This window comes from Cupressus sempervirens, chromosome 11 (genome assembly GCF_028749045.1).
Source record: "Cupressus sempervirens isolate cs-2001-9-10 chromosome 11, ASM2874904v1, whole genome shotgun sequence".
In the NCBI taxonomy this organism is placed as follows: Eukaryota; Viridiplantae; Streptophyta; class Pinopsida; order Cupressales; family Cupressaceae; genus Cupressus; species Cupressus sempervirens.
This window is the reverse complement of record NC_143128.1, coordinates 543,231,636-543,255,865: the sequence shown is the minus strand read 5'-3', so window position 1 is coordinate 543,255,865 and position 24,230 is coordinate 543,231,636. Positions and strand designations below refer to the sequence as shown.

The 24,230-nt window shown below is 37.8% G+C and overlaps 1 protein-coding gene across 5 annotated transcripts in view; it reads left to right on the top strand.

Annotated features, from left to right (window-relative positions):
- LOC149530779 (uncharacterized) overlaps positions 1-24,230 on the top strand; it is a 34,205-nt gene that overhangs the window by 6,056 nt on the left and 3,919 nt on the right. Inside the window, exon 2 of one of the 5 annotated variants that reach the window (XM_089810929.1) lies at positions 18,365-18,866. The exons of 2 other annotated variants lie outside the window; for them this stretch is intronic. In XM_089810929.1, coding sequence (XP_089667055.1) covers positions 18,365-18,427 — 63 coding nt within the window. In that variant the 3' untranslated portion in view covers positions 18,428-18,866. Of the gene's footprint in view, positions 1-15,801; positions 16,085-18,364; positions 18,867-24,230 lie in introns of those variants that run through there. 2 more of the 5 variants (XM_089810930.1, XM_089810931.1) reach the window with 2 other exon arrangements.

The following is a 24,230-nucleotide window of genomic DNA, read 5'->3' as shown; positions in this document are numbered from 1 at the left end:
CATAGTAATTGCAACATTTAACTTTGTGAAAACCAGATTTCCTTTTATGAGGCACTTGCAGAAATGTTATCTTGCAAATTTTGCCTTAAAGCTTTTAATTCACCTAAATTTGTATATATCAATGCCAACTGCCCCTCCCACCCTCCATTGTTGCTCTAACACTATCATCCCCCACTGTCTACTCACTATCCCTAAATATAGGCCCTTGGCCCCTTTGTCCCAAAAACATGTCTCTACATCCTCGAGTCCTATTAGTTAGGAAATTTAGTAGAGATACAAAAAACCCTGAACTTTGGTAGAACCACATTCAAAGAAAAAGGGTGAATTTCAAATAATAGCAAGTCGTGTTGAAGAAAAAGGTGAATTTCAAATGATTTAAAGCTTGGATTGTGTTTAAAGAAAATTAATACTTTCTTAAGTTGCTGAGTTTTTGTCGAGTCAAAAAGTTTGGGCTTACCAAGTACTCTCCAAGTTCAAGTCTAAGTTCGAGTCTGTGAATTGTGCACACAACTATATAAAATAAGTATCTTCATGGTTTCTGAAATAAAATTTTGCCGATAAAAAAATATAAAAGAGTAAAGAAAGTATGAATTGGGCAAAAAATGAAATTGATGTACACATAAAAGCTTGGTTGGACTTCTTTGCAGAAAGAGGATACATTTCTATAAAAATTGTTGCAATTTGTATTAAGTTGTATACACATACCATTTAGAGGTCCATGCTATGTGCACTTATAATCAAGGTTACCTCGACTTTCCTAGACTGGGGAGAGCTGCAATTTAGAGTCTCCAATTTCTCGAGCCGTTTTTGGGGACAACAAAGTAGACTAAAATATAAAAAAGGGGTATATTTTAAAAATGTAGAGAAATTTCTAAACATTTCTATAAAAACTTGGATAAAGCATGCATCTATACATGATAGAACCTTAACATATAACAGTAGTATTAAGTTGAGATTTCACAGGAGAGTCAAATTCAAATAAATTATCACAACTCAGACCTTAACAATTAATTTAAATTGTTTTCAGAACTCATTAGCAATGTGCATTTGAATATTGATTTCAAAAAATAGCATACAAGTTATTAACTTATAACAAAATGCCACAGTGTTTCACTTATGATTACGATATGAAAATAGTAAATGTAAAAAACATTGTACATTGCTACCCCTAATCTGCATCTCTCAAGACTGCACAACATCAAGTCCTCTGAATTATTGCTAGTGCAATGGCTCACCTTATCAACAAAACCCCACAACTCCCATTGGCGCTTCTTCATAAACCTGGGTGACATCTTTGAGATCAACATCTCACCATAAGACTCGAAGTTACCAATATTTTGGAGTTTGAAAATCCCATAGTTGAGGTGGTGCGGCTAGTAGCTTTTCCGTTCATCTATAGGAAGTCTATTCCTCTTGTGGGGTGGATGAAAGCATATGTGGACTAATTCTTCTCTGCAAAGAGGAACTAACAACCTATGTGAGGAGGCAAGTGGTAGGCATCTTCAATTGTGGTATATCCTTTATGTGCCATGTCCACCATCCAATATGATCTTTTTGAGCCAATATAGCTCTATCCAACCTTGCGTATGGTCTACTGAATGCAAAAAGATTTGCGAAGTGGAATACTTGTCCTTTGAATACATCTTTTCTAAGACCCCGATTAGTCCATCCAAAACCTCCTCATCATCAAATGGAGGCAACCTTCCATCCCTTGGTGCATACCATCTGGGATTTTGAGCAAAGGCTGCCATATGAAGCGGGGTTTCCATTGTGTTCCAGCTCCACATCACAACGGGCTTGATATGTTGCTTATGTAATCCCAAAGTAGGATCCTTAGCCAAAATTGTTTTCTTTATCTTTCCAAGCATGCTGTCAAATGTATCATATATCCCTCCAAGACTAGGAGAGCCTGCATCAACATATCTAATGACATCTACAACATGTGAGATGAAAGAGAAAACATTTTTGCAAAATGTAGACAAAATCAAAAGAATTATTTGACAAGTTAGTTGACATGTTAGAAACTTTGAAAGTTGAAACATTGGACAATAAAATTAAAATATTAAATTCAGAAATTTAATATTTAATATTTTGTAGAATCAACAATTTAATGACAAAATCAGTAATGTCTTACCTCATATGGGACCACTGATCATCATCAAGGATCTTTTGTTTATTGGATTTTCTTGTGGTAGAGCTTGAATTAGGCCATCTATTCCACTCTTATCTCAGCATCATCAATTGTTCAGGCTCAAGCACCTCAAGCATCCCCTTGAACAAAATGAAGTAACTGGCTTATCTTGTCTCAATAGGCTTGAAGATCTTCTTTAAAAATTTCATGAAGAGATCAAGATGTCAAGTTTGCAAATGGACATTTGAATGTCCTCTAGCTTTTTCCACCACTCGCTTCACCCAATTTATTTCCCCTATATCTGTCAACGTATTGTTCAATGCAGGAATACAATGTGGGGCCCCCAAAAGGTCAGGTTGGAACAATGACCACCTATACAACATTTGAAGGCACAACCTTTTCTATGACATCTCTCAAAATGCTAAATTGGAAATTGACATCCTTACACTTTTGTGAACAATCCAGGGCTTTGCAAAAGTAAGAGCCAATAAGGCATGTGACTATGGAAATGTCGAATGGCCAATGTGTAATGGCAGTCCACCCACACATCACCATAGAACAATATGTCTTGATCCATGTTTGCCTCATATCCTCTTTTAGCAAATTAACCTTGGAATACTCTTTGTCTAGGAGGGTAGTCTGTAACTTATGATCTCCATTGGGTATGAATGAGGGACCCTTAGACGCTACTTCTCTAATCATTTATTTGAAATAAGAGGAACAAGCCACAAGAGATGGATGGCACGAGAAAAACTGAATTTGGCTATGAAAGACTTTGTTATATCCTGTGCTTGCAAATTAAACATAGCTTCATTTTTCCCCTACTTTGTAAAACCAGTAATCTGCCTCTTTCCTCTTGTGGCAATTTCACTACTACCAATTGTGGATGGCATATGCAGAGATGATTGTGCACTTGTAAAAGAGTGTGCTGGTATTGTCACTCCTTGAGATCTCATTTCCACCTCCATGTGCGACCTATGAGTCTCTATCTTCTCATTCTCTTTTATTTTTGGACTAAATTTAACTCCATGGCCTGTAACACCCAAAAAGTGAGACCACACCCTTGTAGAGTTGCCTCTAAATTGCTTGCAAGTGTGACAAAACCAAACCCTTTCACCCCTGAATTTTTTTCTTTCTTGTCTATAGCTGTAGCAGTTTGGAGTAGAGATTTTGTTTTGGGTAAAAAACCCATTGCATATGTTTCCAATACTTTTGAAGGGTGCCAAAATGGATTTGTTTTTTATCCACTTCCACCCTCAACAATAGCACTTATATTTATTTCAAATTTTTCTTCTTCATTCTCACTACTATCATTCTTGATGTTGCTCATGTTTCTTGTTGAGATTCAATGCAACTTTAAATTGAAAAATGGAAAAGAATCAGATACTTAATTCTTCAAGCTTTGAAAAAAATAAAATAAAAGGATAAATGACTCAACTCTTTGAAGAGATTGCAGTGCCACTACGAATGATGCCCTAGAGAAAATCTCTTTTTGCAGCTGCTCCTTCAATCCCTGCTAAAGAAAATTGTTATTTCTTCAAGCCCTGCTGCTTCTCTTTTAGTTTTTAGTATTTACAAACAAAACCTGTAATGAACACTGAAATGAAGCCCTTTTTCCTCTTTTAGGGCAAGTTCAGACATAGCGGCCGACATTGCAAATAATTTTTTTTCCTCCAAGTATTGGGTCTTTTAAACAAAACTATGCTTTATGCTGGTTGTCCCAGAACAGTTGGAAAAGCTCACATGCTTGGACAGACCTAGTCGAAGGGAACATTTGAGGATGTTCCTAAAGCATCCCCCCATCACTCAGATGTCTTGGAAATGGGGACAGGGAAAAAATCTTTAGGAAGACATCCCTCAATAAGCTTGCTTATAATGGATTAATTATACTTGAAAGGTATTTTTAACATCGCACCATGATGTGCCACAATATGTGATATCATGTGTACTTTGTGTTGTTTCTAATCCTTTCAATTGCAGATAGGATTTGTGCATTATTAGTTGTCAATCAGGAATTCGGTTGTTTTCCTAGAAGTAGAATATGGACACTCATGATTAATTACTAGTGGTATGAAGAATTCTCTAAAAGCGAATAGCTTGTTGCTCTCACTAATGCCATTGCAAATAGAGAAAAATGTTCAATTTTGTTGCATATGGTACATACTAGTAGGAGGTTTTTAAATTGTATGGTCAATGTATTCTATTGGGCCTCCCACCCACGAATTGAAGCTTTGCATGTGTAATGTTCCCGTTATTAAATAAATCATTTATCAAACAATTGTAACAGGCTGATTGATTTTATGTATCTCGAACCCATTCTTATTTTTGTTTCCGTAGTTTGTGTCGCCGTCGGCTATCTTTGTACACCCTCGGAAGGTTTTTCTTGACAGGTATTTAAGCATGGCGTGTAGGTTGTCTTTAGGCATGCAATTTGGATTATTTCTATGTACTGCAAATTCCTGTTGGGGATTCTCTGTCGTTCGCCATTTTGGAAGTGAAAGATCTTCCCTATTTGGTCTTTTCGATTTCGGTGGGATTCAACTCTCACCCTATCCCTTCGCCTGTATTACTTCACTCGGATCTGACAAATCGGTGCATCATCTTTCGGCATAAATATTTCTTGAATGAATTGTCTGTATTCAAGTGTCCATTATTGTGTCTGATTTACTTGTGCATACGAACAAGTTAGCAGTCATTGCGATGGTCCCAACACCTAAGTGTGTGGTATCCAGGCATTCCCATACGACCCCCATTGCTCGTACGGCCTCCATCCTCCCACCCATCCATACCTCTCAGCAAATTCATTGTACAGCTCTGTGTTCCACCACCATACAACTCATCTCTGTTCGACCAACAAAACCATTCGTATAGACTCACCATCATACCCTGTACGGCTATTAGGAATATATTGTACGACCAATTTTACTACAGTACGACCACCAATATAGACCGTATAGCCTTCATCCATACGCTATCTTCTGCTGTTGTGCCCTTTGTCACCTGCACTATCGTATGACCGTATGGCCCTTCCTGTTGGGCATAGTCATCACGGTACAATCAACTCATCCTTTTGGTTTTTGAGCTGAAAGAACTTGGAACGAAACATTATAGTGGTATCAGAGTGCTTTGATCCTGCCAGCCCGTGGACAGTGAATGAGAGTTTATAGCCGGAAGAGAAAAAGGACACATTTCGTTGATCTAATGGCTGCCGAACCGGAACCGACAGTTGCCGAACTCGTGGCACTCTTAAGGGAACTTGCCAGGAATCAGGCACAAATCATTGATACTCAGCGACTCATGGAAGAAACTCTCAAGAAGTTGGCGGACAATAAAATATTCGGAGAACAAAATGGTCATAGCGTGGACTCGATGTCAGGTAAATCAAACCCTCATCTAGCATGCTCTCGACCTTCCATGCCGACTTTTCCTCCAAGGACGGAGGCACAACACGGAGAAAAACAACCAACCTTCGAAGAGATGCAAGAACAACTAAGAGAAGACTGGAAGAATGCAAATCTTAAGGAAGATATATCCTACAAAGATTATGCGGATCTGAGAATGAGATATTTGGGAGGTAGAAACAAAGGATATTTTAACGATGATCTCAGAAGAAAGTCGAGTAAAGTAAATTTGTTTCCATTTGATGATTTGGTTCCATATCTGCGCAAGCATGGGTAATGAAGGTCGATACTTACTTCCAGCTGAATCCTATGCTAGAAGAAGCATTCAAATTTGCGGCGCTGCACTTGGAGGGAGTTGTGCACGAATGGTGGCATCACTACACCATCACATCAGGGCATGATCAAATAAATACTTATGCGGAATTCACAGAGAGATTGATAGAGCGATTTGATGGTAAAGATCTGGAACCCAATTTCAAAGATTTGGCACAACTGAGACGAACTAGATCGGTTGATCAGTTGATTGCAAAATTTCAAAAACTTTGTTTTGGTCACGGACATTTTCGAAAGAAGACAAGTAGTGCTCTTCATGGACGGACTAGCAAAACCTCTAAAAGGTTGGGTAAAGGGGTTCAATCCTGCCACCCTATCGGAGGCAATTAATAAAGCGCGAAGTATGGCATCGTCATCGGTGTCATCCTCTCGAAGTTACATTCCAAATTGCTGGCGTTTTCGAGGAACAAACCTTTGCCCAGGTAGCTGTCGTTGGATGAAGCTATCAGACAGGAACTCCGAAGGAAGAAATTGTGTTTCACTTGCAAAGGACTTTGCGAGCCTGGCCATAGATGCCTCGGAAAGGAGAAGATCCATTACATTGAAGTCGTGTCCGATGATGAGGACGAATAGGAAGAAATGCCGACCAAAGAGGACCAACCTTACAATGACACCAACATGGTCGGTTTAAACCGTACGGAGAGAATTGCAGCTTTGGTAAAACGCAGAGAAACTATTGCCTTAGCTAGTAGCCTGAGGTGCACAGTTTTTCATGTACGGGGAACCCTTCAAGGACAAAGGGTTATGGTAATGCTAGACAGCGGAGCCACTCTAAACTTCATTAACACATCTCTGGTGAAGCGAAGAGGTCTACTTACGGAGGTGCACACAGGCTTTTAGGTCAAGGTTGCGAGAAGGACTCTTTTGCCCTGCACACACCTTGTTCCTCAGCTAAGTATCACAATGGCGAATCACACGGGGACTAAGGATTTCTTCATAGTGGACCTTGATGACATGGAGGTTATTCTAGGCATCCAGTGGGTGGAGACACTTGATGAATACATAGAGTTTCAAATGGATGGACTTCACATTTGTTGTTGATGGAAAGAAGGTTGTCCTCCACGGAATGGCAAATGAAGGTCCGAAGGAAGTTTCTTTGCATCAGATGGAGGCAATTTTTCGACGTGATGACGTTGCGTGGATAGCACACTGTTTTATCTCGGCGAAACCTATAAGAGGACAACAAACACCTCCACAAGATGATGAACTCGAAGATATTTTAAGTAAACATGATAAAGTTTTCATGGACATTCCTCCTAGCATATCGCCCCATCGAGGGTTTGAACATACTATCAAGTTGGAAGCAGGAGCCAAGCCGGTCATGACCACATTGTATCGCCATCCCAAGAAATTCAAAGATGAGATCGAAAAGACAATTCAGGAATTGCTAGAGAAAGGATGGATCCATCCCAGTTTGAGCCCATTCGTGTCATCTATGGTATTGGTCAAAAAGGAGGACGGGATGATGCGCATGTGTGTGGACTACTGCTTGTTGAACAAAAAAACAATAAAGAATATATATCCCATTCCAAGGATAGATGAGATGCTGGATGAATTGCATGGTGTGGTCTATTTTTCAAAAATAGATCTTTGTTCCGGATACCATCAGATCCATGTGAGGGAGGAAGATGTAGAGAAGATGGCCTTTCATTGTCACTACGGACATTATGAGTTTTTGGTCATGCCTTTCGGATTGACCAATGCACCTGCTACATTCCAATCATGCATGAATAACATCTTCAACAAACAATTGCGTAAGTACTTATTGGTATTTTTTGATGATCTTATTTATAGTAGGACATGGGAGGAGCACCTGAAGCATCTGAATGAAGTCCTAAGTATTATGGAGGAATAGTCTTTGTTCGCCAAGCAGTCCAAGTGTGAATTTGGTATGACAGAAATATTGTAATTGGGGCATGTTGTTAGTAAATACGGAGTTCAAGTGCATCGGGAGAAGATTCGAGCTATCATTGAGTGGCCTTCCCCAAAATCACTCACGGATTTGCAAGGAATCTTCTTTTTGTGCAATTATTACCGAAGGTTCGTTAAAGGATTCTCTCAGCTCAGCGCACCCTCGTTAAAGGATTCTCTCAGCTCAGCGCACCCTCGTTAAAGGATTCTCTCAGCTCAGCGCACCCTTAACGGATCTGACAAAGAAGGGGTCTTTCCAGTGGAACGAAAAGGCATAACTTACCTTTGATAAGCTGAAAGAGGCCATGAGCACTTGTCCCGTACTTGCATTACCTGATTTCACTCGACCATTCATTTTGGAGTGCGACGCATTCAGAGAAGGCATTGGAGTGGGTGATGCAAGATAGACACCCCATAGCTTATGAGAGCAGGAAGCTTACGCCAATAGAACACCTATATTCCATCTATGACAAAGAAATGTCGGCCATCGTACATGCACTAACCAAGTTTTGGCAATATTTCATAGGTGCCAAATTTGTCGTTTGTACGGATCACAACAGTTTGAGATATTTTTTGGAGCAATGGGACTTGAACGAGAGGCAACAAAAATGGGTAAGCAAGGTTGAAGCTTTTGATTTTGATTTTGAGTATGTGAAAGAGAAGAACAATGTGGTTGCAAATGCCTTGTCCCAGAAACCCACCATTTGCTCACTAGACCAGATTTCAGTTGACTGGAAGGCACATCTGTTAGTTGAATACTTCAAAAACACATTTGCCTGTGAAATAATGGATGGCCGCACCCAGGATGATCAGTACAGAGTGGTGGATGACATCATCTACTATAAAAATTGGATATATTTGGTGCCAGAATCCAAATTGAAGCAAAAAATCTTGAAGGAAGTACACGACTCACCCCTAGCAAGACACCCGAGTTTCCTCAAAACTTACAAAAGTCTTCGGGAGAGGTTTTCATGAAAAGGACTTAAAGGGGACGTGTTGCAGTATGTAAGAGAGTGTATAGTCTGCCAGTAGAACAAGTCCGAACATACTCTACCTGCCGAGCTGCTACAACCTCTGCCAATTCCAAAACATAAGTGGGAAAGTATATCGATGGATTTCATAACATGGCTTCCCAAGGTGAACGGAAAGGATTGTATTTTTGTGGTGGTTGACAGATTGACAAAGTATGCACATTTCTTTGTCATTCTCTTAGACCTTTAGGCCGCACAAGTTGCCGATTTGTTTTTTAGAGAAGTCTTTCGTCTGTACGGGTTAGCCCAAAACATTGTCAGTGATCGGGATGGGCGATTCATCAGTATCTTTTGAATAAAACTTTTTCAGATGGCAGGGACAGAATTATCGCCAAGTACTAGTTACCGCTCGCAGACAGACGGACAAACAGAGATTGTGAACAAATGGCTGGAAAGTTACCTTTGGAACTACGTCTCAGCACAACAACGAGCATGGGTAAAATGGCTACATCTAAGGGAATATTGCTACAATAACACATACGACATGTCCATCGAAATGGCAGCATTCAAAGCTCTGTACGGATATGAACCCCTCTCCTTCATCGACACAGTTCTGGGTGACAGCCACACACCAAGGGCAAGGGATTGGCTTCAGGAGGGACAGGACATATTGAGATGCTTGAAGGAAAACCTACAGCGGGCACAAAATCAACAGAAGATGTATGCCGACAGACACAAAATAGAGAGGAGTTTTGAAGTAGGGGATTTGGTCTATCTCTAGCTCCAGCCATATCAACAATCTTCATTGAAGGGAAAGGGAAAGGAAAAATTGAAGCCACGATTTTATGGCCCCTATCGTGTAGTTCGTCGCGTACGAATTGGAACTTTCGGAGGGAAGTCGTATTCATAATGTTTTCCATGTCTCATGCCTAAAGAAGGTTGTAGGGTAGAACGTCACAGCAGCCACAAACCTTCCACCGTTCAATGAAGGAAAGCTCATATTGGAACCAACCGAGATCATTGAAGTACGTGAGAAGACTCTGCGAACCGCACAGTGAAGGAATAACTGGTGCATTGGAAACACTTGCCATTGGACGACGCGACGCGGGAAGGCAAGCACATTCTCCAGCACCCGGCATTACATTTGCTTGAGGACAAGCAAAATTTGGGACGGGAGGACTGTAATGTTCCCGTTATTAAATAAGTCATTTATCAAACTATTGTAACGGGCTGATTGATTTTATGTATTTCGAACCCATTCTTATTTTTGTTTTTGTAGTTTGTGTCGTCGGCGGCTATCTTTGTACACCCTCAAAAAGTTTTCCTCGACAGGTATTTAAGCACGGCGTATAGGTTGTCTTTAGGCATGCAATTTGGATTATTTCTATGTATTGTGAATTCCTGTTGGGGATTCTCTGTTGTTCACCATTTCATAAGTGAAAGATCTTCCTTATTTGGTCTTTTCGGTTTTGGTGGGATTCAACCCTCACCCTATTCTGTCACCTGTATTACTTCACTCGGATCTGACAAATTGGAGCATCATCTTTCGGCATAAATATTTCTTGAATGAATTGTCTGTATTCAAGTGTCCATTATTGTGTCTGATTTACTTGTGCATACGAACGAGTTAGCAGTCATTGTGGTGGTCCCAACACCTAAGCGTGTAGTATCTAGGCATTCCCGTACGACCGCCATTGCCCGTACGACCTCCATCCTCCCACCCATCCATACCTCTCAGCAAAGTCATTGTAGGACTCTGTGTTCCACCACCGTACGACTCATCTTTGTACGACCAAAAAAACCATGCGTATAGACTCCACTTCATACCTCGTATGGCCCTCAGGAATATACCATACGATCAATTTTACTATCGTACAACCACCAATGTAGACCGTACGACCTTCATCCGTACACCATCTTCCACTACTGTGCCCTTTGTCACCTGCACTACCGTACGGCCGTACGACCCTTCTTGTTGGGCATAGTCATCACGGTACAATCAACTCATCCTTCTGGTTTTTGAGCTGAAAGAACTTGGAACGAAACATTACAGCATGCATATATGAGATTGGAAGGTTCAAAGACTAGATATAAAAAACATTATAATTACAAGAAACAAGTGGAGCACGCTATAGCCTATCATCCTAATATCATGTGAACACCCACCACCTCCTTGCTTAACCATTCTTTTGCCTTCTCCCGTCCTAGCACTCTAAATCAAATATGCCGCTGCATCCAAAAGAACAAGAAATAAGAAAACGGCAAAATCCCTATTGGCTAAAACATTGGTACCCTTATATGACACCTCAAAGCATATACTTCAAAGCTTCTATAACAAAACATTAAGAAGAACAACAAGACGCATGCTATTGCAAGCGTTGGAAAGCCCTGCTAACTCGTTCAATCTGCACACCAACATCTTGCACCAAAGGATGAAGCTTCACTCTACTCCACATACTCTTCCATTGCCACATCTCCCACTCTTTGACAAATGGTGGTTGCACTAAGCCTAGATTTCTTGTTTAGGTCCTATGTATTGGCTACGACCATTAATGCCACAAGTGCCTCCCACTCTGTGTCGTTTTTAGTTCTAGTAACAAAAAAACATAGAGCTATCGTACTTGTTCTCCCTTCAAGTTTATAATGGTGAAACCACCCCTAGCAATTGCTATTACGATAATAGATAGTTTCAATTATCTCTGTTTAGTAGCTAATGGTTATCTATTGTAATCTCCTATAAATATTAGAATGTTTCTGATATTTAGTTTTGTTTCTAGAATAGAATGTTTCTATTCTTTAGTTAGCTCTTAATAATTGTTAGTTTTCTCTTATCTAGAATAGAAAGTTTCTATTCTTTACGATTGTTTCTTAAGGAAACATCGTTCAGTCTCTTGTATAAATTGATCTCTTGATCACTATTAATAACAAGCAAATATTTTTCAATTACTTTGTAATATGGTATCAGAAGCCAATACTTTAATTTTTTTCGAAAATAATGATAATTTCTTGGTTGAAATTATCTGCCTTTTTTTCGAAATTATTTACATGCATATTTGCTTAAAACTCTTTCTATAATCCGACTAGGGTTTCCGTTCTGAGAGATTTGAATCCGCCGACAGTTGGTTTAGTTTTGCCATTGTTTGAAGCTCTTTTGCAGCCAAGGCCATTTTTGTTCAAAACCCTAATTTTCGGGTTCGAAATTTTTTTCAGATTCCACATTCTTGGTTTTTCGAGAGCTTAACTAGGTTATCAGATTTTTTGGGTGCCTCGAAGTTTGTGCCTCAATTTTCGAGCCAGCCAATCCAGAAACCGACAACATTTTCTTTCTGGGCTTTTTGAGCTCTCTGGGTCTCTACTTTTTGAGGGTTGCATATACTTGCATGTTGTTTGCATGTGTTGCTTTACCATGCAAAGTCTCGTGTAATGCCTCCCTCAAAAAATTCTGATGGGTTTTCATAATTTCTTTCCTCAAATAAAAAAATAATTCTGATGGTATTCATTTTTTTATGGGTTTCTATAAATTTTTCCTTAAAAAATTTCTGATTCTGTAATTCACATATTTGTGTGGGATTTCTTTGTGGGCTTTTAAATTTTTCTTCAAAAATTATATGTTGGGGGTTTTACTGTTTTTCCTAAAAAATGAAGCTTTTGTAATGCTAGGTTTTGATTTTTTTCCACCTCAAAATCATGTCAGGTTTTGATTGATTTTTCACCTCAAAAATCATGTTGGGTTTTGATTGATTTTTCGCTTCAAAAAGCATGTAGGATTTTGATTGATTTTTCACCTCAAAAATTATGTTGGGTTTTGATTGATTTTTCACCTTAAAAATCATGGTTTTTTGCGTTTTTTTTTGGAGCATTATGCCCATTTGCAAAACTTTGGAGCATTATCCAAAGTATCATCAGCAATCTTCTCAACATGCATCCTCTGCTTTAGATTCAAAAGGCCTCTGGAAGAAAAGCATTCAATGCAACTATTGCCACAAGTTCGGGAACATGAAGGTTGAATGTCGGAAGTGCTTATCTAAGCAATCTAGTTTGCAGCTCATAGCAAACAGTGTGGAGTGCCTTGAGCAGACAGAATCTACCTTTTACGCTTTTTGACAGCTTCGTGCTTGGGATAGATTAACCATTAAGGGAGGGTATTACGATAATAGATAGTTTCTATTATCTCTGTTTAGTATCTAATGGTTATTTATTGTAATCTTCTGTAAATATTAGAATGTTTCTAATATTTAGTTTTATGTTTTTAGAATAGAGTGTTTCTATTCTTTTTAGAATGTTTCTAATATTTAGTTTTATGTTTTTAGAATAGAGTGTTTCTATTCTTTAGTTAGATGTAGATAACTGTTAGTTTTCTCTTTGCTAGAATAGAAAGTTTCCATTTTTTACGATTGTTTCTTTAGGAAACATTGTTCAGTCTCTTGTATAAATTGATCTGTTGATCACTGTTAATAACAAGCAAATATTTTCCAATTACTTTGTAATAATTGCAAGGTCGCCCTTAATTGCTCCATCAAAATTCAACTTTGTAATGCATTTAGGAGGGGGAAACCAACAATGGCAATAATCAACCTTACTATAGTTATATTGAAACCAGCATAGTGAAGGTTTACAAGTGTGGGAGAACTACTTGTGAACTTCTAGGACAAGTGACATTCATTTTGCCCCTAGATTAGACTGTATGACTATTTTCTGTGAGAGCCTATGATGTGATTAGAAGTGCTAGAAGCTGTAGCCATAACTAGTTTAACTTTAGATGCAAATTTTTTCCTAGCCTTATCAAAGTCCACCCTAATAGTAATAGACTCAGCCTAGCTATTCATCTAAACTTTTCATCATTTGGGAAACCAAACATGGGTTTACCCTAGCTATGTATACCAGTAGCTCCAGATTTTCCAGATCTACCTACCAAGAGCCCATTGCCTTCCATTTATGTGTTAACCCATCACCTTCCATTTATTTGTTATGAAAGGTCAAGAAACAAAACAATTAACTTGTTGAACAGCCCCTCCTTTGGAAGGGAGGCCTTTCCATACCCCCATTAAGAGTAGAATTGTAGAAGTAAATCCAGCTTTAAAATAATGGCACATTTAAGTAGATGACTGGTATTTGCTTGAAATGGATTTGTTAAGTGGCATATCAACTTTTGTAGATGACTGTTATTTGCTTGAAATGGATTTGGTAAGTTTCAGGATGCTCTTGGGTAGTAGACCCCATGTTCAATGAAATTTGAGGCATGGCCTCGGAAAAATAAATATATATCTTTGCAGCCAAAAATTTAATACATGAAAGAGGGCCAGAGAGACTATCATTTTAAGAGTGGCAAGAGTAGCATTAGTTCTCTGAGATGAGAACCATTATTTTTAAACCTTAGTAGCATAGGATTTTGTATGATATGGGTTGTCTATGTGTTTCTCTTCAAAAGCCCATGTAGACCAGAGGAGCCAGAAAACTCCAATTTTACCAAGTTTTCATTTAACACATTTTTTTCTGGATTCGATTGTGTATGTTTTATAGCGTCAATGTTTCAGATCACACACTGTGATCAATCATCTTTTGCTATCTCTCATCCTGATGATGGATTGTGGAGTGTGATCCAAAGTGTTGATGCTGAAAAAACATACACAATCAAATCCAGAAATAAATGTGTTAACAAATGGATTGTGGAAATCTGATAATCTTAAGTTCCATTTTTTTTGAGCATAAAGTCACCTTTGGCCATACAACCAGCATTCAGACATCTTGTTTTTAGCACTCTATTAATTTAGCTCTTCTTTTTCTGAGCAAGGGCGGTTAACTAGCCTAAGTGGTGTAAAACTCTGAACACTATCTTCTTTGTCTAAGTTTAACGACTTAATCCAACCAAGAGGTTTGTCTAAGTTTATCTTCTTTATCTAAGTTTGACAACTTAATCCAACCAAGAGGTTTGTCTTTCCTGTAGGATTTTCTAGTTTTGTTTTCCTATTTGAGGAAGTATAAATGGGCCATTCCTGAATTTGTAAGTAAAACTCTATCTTGTAATACATCAGTCCATCCTTTACTATCAAATTGTTATTTCGACTGACCAAAATGATGGAATTCCTCACTATAGGAGGGTGTTGTACCACGGCATCTTCCCAAACTGTATCCATGTTACCGTTTTTGTCAGCTATCTTCCAGATCATGGATCTTTTTTATACTACATTTTCTAGGAAGTTTCTGACCTTGGACCATAAGTCCTTTATGAGAATGAATCTTTATCTAGAGAATTGAAGCCTTAGAGAAACATCTCCAATATAGTCTTGCTACTGTGGCAATTGTTACTAGTTGCAGAGACAAAACTACATTGGAAATCTGGTGTTGGTGCGAGAAGGAATTGTGTTAATTTGTTATTTTGAGGAAAGTGTACTTGAAGTTTTGAATGCAAATGAAAAAAGGCTTTCAAAGAAGAAAATGTGCAAGTGCAAGCACAAGATGATTGGTTCATTCCTTGTAGTGGTGGCATTGAAGGCCTTCATATGCCCACTTTTCTCACCTACAAATAAGGTTAGGATGATGTATACGACTGATGGCCGTCACTAGAGACTGGTATTTGACTCAACCTGACTGTATGATGCAAAATCATCCTGGAAAATATTTTGCAAATAGATTTAGGGAAATGTAGTAGATCAAGATGGAGTGTTAAATCTAGGGTGCAACGATTGTGGATGACAAGATGTGAAGCATAAATGGGTAAATGAAAAATGGTGGGGCGTAGGGAGCTTTACTGGGCCTAAAGGCTCTGTGTTTTGGGATATACAAATCTTCACTTATGAGTTGGATGATCCCGCTGTAGTCATGCCAATCGATCGTGAGAACTCACTGCAAAGTAAGTCATGTTCATGCATCTTTATTTTTTGAGTGTATTGACTACAATTTGCTATCCAAACATGCATAATTTATTAATTAATTACCCTTCTTTTGACTTTTCTTGGTTATATTATATTCTGACAATTGTGAGATGTTGCATAAATATATGCAATTGACAGTTTAAAAACCCCTTTGTTGAATGATTTAATGTTGTGTTTTGGAGGTTTAGGAACTATGATATGACAACTGGCAGCTCAAAACTGGCAAAATCTATTCAGGCAAGTGTGGATTCTTCTCTATCTGTGCCTTTTCTTGTTATAGACAAGTGGAACTCTCTTTGATCAAGTCCACAAACCAATACAATGTGTTACATGATGGATCATGACATGATTTTTCATAGAGAAAGTTAAAAACTGAAATTTGACTTGTGTGCATGATGTATGTTTCAAGAATGCCAAAACCATTCATTTCTGAATAATCAAAGGTAAGCCCATGGTTCAAAGAGACTTTCAATTGTGCACTGCGCTCAGAGGTCATTGGCATCATCAACATATGCATTTGTGAAATGGTTTGCTTACTTCAAAAGATCACATGCAGCTTGTTTTTTCACTGTATCATAGATAATCTGATTAGTGCATTTGTTTAAGAGTATGACTTTTGAATGTAGACAGATAGATGGATTCTATTACCTTCTTTCCTCTTTAAAATCGTTGGGTCAATTTCAGTTCTGTGACTAAATACAACAAACCAAAGCAAGTCTTCAACCATTATAATGTGCTACATTATCTTTAAGAAAGCCAGACTAGGTAATCTAAAAATATAATAATCAATGATACTGAGTTTAGGTACTTCCAAAATTATTATCAAGATATTTAATCTAGCTCAAAATGTTTTCTTTGACTTTTCCAGGGCACTCAAAAGAGGACCCAAGTAAATGAACTGAACTATTGCTTTTAAGATCTATTACAATTCATTTATTGTGAAAATATATATACATCTATTGCCATAGCCTCCATACTCTCTACCTCTAACCTCAAAATGGGCAAGAATCAATTTGCCACCAAAGAATGCTAAAATGAAACCAGGCATTACATTGTAGTACTGGTTTGGTCAAAAGTTCAAACAATAGAATAGGTCCTGATTTAGACATAAGAATGGATAGATTGCATTACCAGAAATAATTACATGAACACAATTATATAGGGTTGTGTGTGTGTCAATAACTTTCAAGCCTCGAAACTCTTTAATTTACCAAACAAAATGTGTATGATAATGCGTCTTTCGAATTTTTCACACATTGCACGTTCTGAGGCTGTAAGCTTCTGTTTGTACTTATACTGTGAGAAGGGGGTGGATTTCATCCTGTCTCAGATAGTCAGCCTGACAATTGTTAAAGGAAAGTATTGTGAGGTTTGGTCTACTAAATCTCCTCCAGCTTCTATTCTTGGAAAAATGTATTGTATTGTTGCAACTATAAGTGCGTTTCCTCCTGATGTTGTTATAGCCTTATTGTTCGTTGAGGACCTGTTTCTGTTAGTTGAGCTCATCTTGGCATTTTTTTATAAAGAATAATGTTAAAGCTTGAGCGCGTTGAGACTAGGTAAGCTTGATTGGGGTGATATTTGTCTTGTCCAGATTAAAAAAATGACTCATTTGCTAGTTTAAAAATATTTTAGATATTGAATTTGATCTTGACCATTTTGATGCTGCTGCTATTGGTGAGACTACTTATAATGAAGTTGCTACTTTTGCATCTCTTTTTCATTGTTCGATTGTTTCTGATTCGCTGTGTTCTTATTGCTTAATTTAGTTGTCAGTGCCCTTTCAAAGTTCTTTGTTTCTCATTTTTAGTCATGGTTTGATATTTTTAAGAGAGATTAGATTTCCACAGTCCATTGTGATTACTGCTTTGTTTCAGGATTTCACTGTATGGGATAGATAATTTTTGTTGAATCTCAAATATCTAGTTTGTAAGTGTTCTATTTTCTTGATTGGCTCAAGAGTCTGTTTTTTGGTTTCCTATTTGTGATTCAGTACTTTGAGCAATTCTAGAGAATATCAGTTTGAGAACATATACAATAAAATGTTTTTTAATTTTTCATTAATGGTATATACTATAGAATGGCTGAAGGACTAATTATTACTACAAATACAAAATTCAAATTTCAAAAGCAATATGGAAATTGTAATGGTGAAAAAGCAAGTTCAGAAGTCCAAAGAAAGAGTACATAATGTTTTAGCAAAATGCTGTTCCGAGATTGCAAAATAGTAAAATAAAAAGGATTCAAAAGAGGAGATGTCTTGCAGTAGGAGATTGGGTGTAAAGTGTTCAAGTTGGAGGAACTACATGCTGGAGGATGATTTGCAGGAGAAGATAGGAGACATGTTCATTCCAAAGGTACACACTGGAGCTTAATAGGTAGGGAGTCAGGCTGGAAGAGCGTAGGAGGGTGATGCAGGAAAGAAGGTGAAATGTTTGTTTTGCAGGAGGAGAAGGTAGGAGTGTTGTGCGAAGAAATTACTCATACATCTGGGTAACTGTATACCTCATTGGCAGAGCATTACTGAAAGCGGTAATCCTACAAATGAATTGTATGCGATATGAGTCCTATAAGAAAATCCTCACAATTTAGGCAGTGTCCCTGTAGAATGCCCACTAAATAATCTTAAACTCAAAGAACTTAGAAAACCACTTAGCATAAAAATTGTGATAGAGTTGTTACCTTGTCAATGTAAGTATTTTTCTTGTACATGATATTTACACTTTCAAGATCTACAATCTGCAGAGAACACTTCTTCCTATATGGTGTAACACTAATCAAAGGGCGAGGGATACATTGTTGTGGTAGGGAGACAGAAATCAAACCCTTGTATGTAGGGAAATTGCTACCTTGTAAATGTAAGTATTTTTCTTATACATGATATTTACACTTTCAAGATCAACTATATGCAGCGAACACTTCTTCCTATGTGGTGTAACACTAATCAAAGGGTGAGGGATACATTGTCCTGGTAGGGAGATACAAAGCAAAGCCTTGTACTTGGGGAGACCTGATTATAATAAAGTTTGGAAGATTTATCATTTGTTCCGAGTCAATTTGCAACTATGGGAGATAGATTTGACTATAAGACAGGTGGTGTTGTGGTATCTAATAACAACACTATCTGATGGTTACAAGCAGTAGCAAAGAGAATGTATATTAGAATAAGATAGCATGGATTTTTCTTACACTGTGTAATTGTTTTAGTTCTTTCTGCAAAATAAATCTGAAAAGCCTAATTTCCTCATAGCACTTTCATTAATTATCAAGGAAACATTATATATTATAGTACCAATTAAAAGCCGCAACAAAGTTCAGATTCATTAGACGGTGATCCAATAGTCCAACTCATCTTCTATGCAACTGTTTTCATCCATTAGCAATCACAATTAATTTTTCGCTATCCTTTCTCAAAATTGAAAGGAATTAAATGCTTTTGCCATTTTCATATGAATTTTCTCAAGTGCGTCCTCTATCTTCCTTAAATCAAATCTGCCATGTGTCCCTTAATCACTTGAAAATTTGGAGGCTAGATACTGTTTCTAATATGGTCTCTACTCTTTTTGCACAATTAGGGGCTCAATAATTTTGAAGTCATTCAATCTCAAAATATCTTTGAAGTAGGCCAGAGCAGGTTGGCAAACTTGTTCAAATAAAAGAGATCTACTTAAAATCTATCTACAAATCAAAGCTTCTTTTGGGATTGCACATATTTTTGCAAGAAACAGTATAGTGTTGTTATTCTGACCTATGTTTGATTTGCATTTTGGATATTGGGATTTATCAAATCTTACACGTAAGAATAATCAGGAACTTGAGGAAAGTTGCGAGTGTTGCTTCTAGAGTTGACAATCTGTTTTACAACAGACAAGCAATTTGGGTGTTGTGCAGAAACAAGCACTGAGGTCGTCTTGGAAGGAACAATGTTGATAGACTTCAATAACTTAATAATTTATTAGATACCTTTATGGAATATATTTTCTCCTGTTGAGAATTATCTTTTATGAATTTAAATACATATGGATACAAGTGAGTACAAGTGCTATCAAATTTAATAAATTTGTAATGCTTAATCGTTTCTTTCATTATCTCTTACTGAAATTTTTCTCACTTACAATCAGTACACAAGCATTCTCTGATGTTGCAAGCCTTTTGGTGAAACCTTCTGTGTCTATGATTACTTTGAGGTTAGACATGAATTCATTAACCATTCTCAAACAAATTAAGAGATTGTTTTGCATTTTAGTGGTGTAATCGAAACACACCTTCTTCTGGAGGAGATGGGGGTTCAAATCCCCTCTAAAAGAGTTTATATCTAGTATTCCCAATGAGAACGCAAAACTCTCAAGTTCAACCATCAAACTAAATCCTATTACTGGTTAATTATAAGCTACTACAACATATATGTGGATAAATCATGAAATATCAATGATGTGCCACATGAATGTTGCAAAATTGTGGAATAATTTGCTGTAACATGTAAATTTTTGAGATTCATATCTATCAGTAATCCAGTTTGAATTGGGTAACTGAATTTTTTTGTCAACTCTGGCATGATTACTGAATGCTAATTATTGTCACGGACTTAAATCATCTCATAAGCAATACTACTATATTTCTTATACATGATGTATTATTGTTAAATAAACAAAGAAATAAAGTACCTGATGGTAGAAACTAAGCTTTTCAAAGTGTTTCTGCATATTCTTGAATCTGAAGTATCACAGCTGTGCACCAGAGTTACATATGACATTACTATACAACCATTTCCGACAATTATATGCAATCAGGAATCTCAGGATGAGGAAGAAATTGAGGCTTAAATAGGTGACAAGTTGTAAAAGCTCTCAAACATTTTCCATAGTAGTATGGCATACTGTCATAGTCCTGAATTTGTCAGAAAGATTCTTTGTGGTTAACTTGTTAAGCTGAAGGCATTCCTTTCCTGAAGAAAATCATTTTGATCTATGAGATTTCCACAATCCATGAATATGAGTGTTAGTTTCTGGATTTGATTGTGTTTAGTTTTTTATCATCAACGTTTCGGATCATACTGCATGATCCATCATCAGGATGCTAGAGAACATGAAGAACAAAAAAAATCTGCAGCCTGATGATGGATCATGCAGTATGATCCGAAACGTTGATGATTAAAAACTACACACAATCGAATCCAGAAACTAACACTCATATCGAAAATCAATTTGCTTTGTAGATCAATGGTTCCCAAGGCATTAGAGATAATGCAAGACAGTTGCATTAATCTTGGACATTCATTTCCCTTCATATAAATTCGCTGCCTTATTTCACCATTTCTTCTCCCGAAATCTGCTGCTCGCATCAATTTTCACCTTCCACCATCACCATTATTCCTTTCCCGACAGAAGACTGTTCTTCGATTTGTATCCATTTGACATTTTTTGTCATTAATGTCATTGTCTGCAAATGTCCGAGGTAGAGAAATCAAGGCTAGTACATTGTATTCCTGCCAGTTTATTCGCACACAACTTTATGGTACAGTAGTAAAACACTGTACTTCCTTTTTCGTAAAATGACATCCCTGCGAATTGATGGCTTGACCACCTGACAAAATTATCAATGGTTGAGAATACTACATAAACATAATCTGCATGACATCTTTGCTGTGGAATGCTACAAATTTCCCTTTCTAACCCTCAAAAGCCCTCTTCAGTATATAACTTCCAAGTGGCATCAGTACATGTATATTTTGTTGTCTAGTTTTATTGAGTGCAATTATTGTTCAATATGCATTGCATATTCTTGACAGACTAATTTCCAAATACTCCATTTTCCACAATTATATATATTTTTCAGCAGGCATCTACTCAATTGATGGATGACAATGCACATGATGATTATAGGAACATATGAGGTTTACATATTTTTAAAACTAGCACTTACACCCAAAGGAGGTGCAGAGGATATACAGATAGGGTTTATATTTGAAAGGATAAATGAAGGTTTACATTATAAAAGAAACTGTATAAAAGTGATGGTTTCCAAACATGTAGATTTAGATTCACACCATCATCCCATTGCAAATGGGGATTTCCTCTTTTTGCTTTGTGAGTAGCTGCAGTTGGTGTTGGTAACAATTTTCAAGTCTCCAAGTTTAAGAGATGAACAACTTTGGCTTGTTGAGTAAAAAAGTCAGTTTTGGGTGTAACAGAAAGTTGGGCTAAGCTAGTCAAAGATATGGAGTTGAAATCAAAGGATTTGATGAAACGAGTAGGGTCTTTTTGATCCAGGGGCATCTTGCATTGGAAAATTATTGGAAAAAAAAAAAATTGAAAAAGAAAAAAAAGGCAAAAAAAAAAAAGAAAAAAGAAAAGTTGTCATTACATTAATCGAGGTGTGTAGGTGGCATCTTAGAAGCTTGTGGAAAGTTTCTTAAATCTTGCATTTAATATTTGTTGTGATCCATAAAAGAAATGTAATTTTCTAATTGGGCCACATGGTGGTGCTTAGTTGTAATTCTAAAAGGTTATGGAAGTTTTAGAAGGTTGTGGATATTGTGTAGGAGGAATTTTAGAAGGTTGTGGATAAGTCATGCATAGGGTGGTAAGTGCCTATTTAAGCAAGGCATATGAGCATTTCTAATCAAGCTCAAGGAGAAGCTCGAGAAGAAGGTGAAAACTTAAGGAGTAGCTTGAGAAGTAGAAGCTCAAGGGGAAGCTTGAGGAGTAGAAGCTCAAGGAGAAGCTTGAGAAGGAGAAACTTGAGTAGTAGAAGCTTAGAAAGCTTGGAAGTTGTGAGAGAGAAGGAGGAAGTGAAGAGTGAGTTTTCTTGAGTCTGTGGACAGAGCGTCGAATGTGAGGCAGTTTACAGCAAGATTGTGATGGAGTATTGAGTGTGGACAGAGCGCCGAATGTGAGGCAGTTTACACTTGGATCTTGGATTAAGTTTGTGAGAAGAGCTAGTGACTGCGATTTAGAAACAAGGATGTTGCTTGGTGGCTTGCGAGCACAAGTTGAGATCTCAGAGGTTTCTACCAGAGTGTGGATCTGGACTAGCTTGGGTTTGGATTGGATCTTGAGAGATCTTGAAAAAATGTTATTGTAATTGCTATTGAATTTTCAGGTATAATAAAATTGTCTTCATATTGTTGCATTATTGGTTGTGAGTTGGTAAGGGTGGTGTGGCCCTTCGTCAGTGGTATTAGAGCGTATCTACATTAGTGGTATCAGAGCGGGAGTTCTTGAGTGTACAAGCAGATTGCCGAAGTGTGAGGCAGTTTGTACCAGGACCTTGGTTGGGTGAAGTTTATCAAAACAGGAGTTCCTGAGTGTACAAGCAGATCGCCGAAGTGTGAGGTAGTTTGTACCAGGATCTTAGTTGGGTGAAGTTTATTAGAGTGGGAGTTCCTGAGCGTGTAAACAGATCGCCGAAGCTGAGGCAGTTTGCACCAGGACCTTGAGAGGACATGCAGATTGATTGATTGATGCAGAGATGGAAGATTGAACTTGTTGAGGCATGATTGTGGAGAGCTGGTGGATTGCAAATCTGTTGTCCTAGACTTGTGATGTGGTTCCTGATTGTTCGTGCGAGGTGGCAGGTTGCGATCTGACTTGCAAACAATTCAAGGTTGTCACAAGGAGCGTAGGAAGGATTTGTTGCAGAGGGTTTACGAAGACCTTGGGAGATGGCTCTAAGAGGATTGGACCCTAAGATGATTGTGAAAATCCATGATATAGTGGAGAGGAATTTTTCCTAGATGATTTCTCGATTGGATGCTAGATTGGCTAATCAAGCTAAGAAGGTCAAGATGGAAGAGGATGGTTTTGTTGATCAGTTTGTGGAGCCTGATGCAGAACCTGCAGAGCAACTAGAGGTTGTTGCTAAAGATATTCCTAATGTTGTTGATGTTGGGACAGATGTTGGTTTTCATGATCAATTGGTTGAGTCTGACATGGAGATTGTGGAGCACTCGGTTGTGGATGATCTAGTTGTTGTTGGTGGTGACTTGTACCTTGCAGAGCATCTTGTTGTGAGCAATGAGGTTGCTGGTGTTAAGAGTTTGGAATGTGTTGATGGAGATCTACATGTGGCTGCTGATGTGGAGTTTGTTATTGCTAGTATGGACACACTAGTTGTCGATGTGAATGGGAGTTTGCTAATGAAGCATTATGTTCAGTTTGTCCCTGGGAATGAGCATGTTGATTGGATGGTTGAGATTCTAGTGTTTGATAGAGTAATGCAAATGTGGAGGATTTGCATGGTGGTTTTGTTGTCCCTGTTGAGGTGGAAGCCTTTGGTGAAGATAAAAATGGTTGTAGATTTTCTTTTGGCGTCCAAGTGTGGGACACACTTTTCTATCTACCGGGGGAGTCTGATGCAGGGGCATCTTGCATTGGAAAATTATTGAAAAAAAAAAAAATTGAAAAAAAAAAAGGCAAAAAAAAAAAAGTTGTCATTACATTAATCGAGGTGTGTAGGTGGCATCTTAGAAGCTTGTGGAAAGTTTCTTAAATCTTGCATTTAATATTTGTTGTGATCCATAAAGGAAATGTAATTTTCTAATTGGGCCACATGGTGGTGCATAGTTGTAATTCTAGAAGGTTATGGAAGTTTTAGAAGGTTGTGGATATTG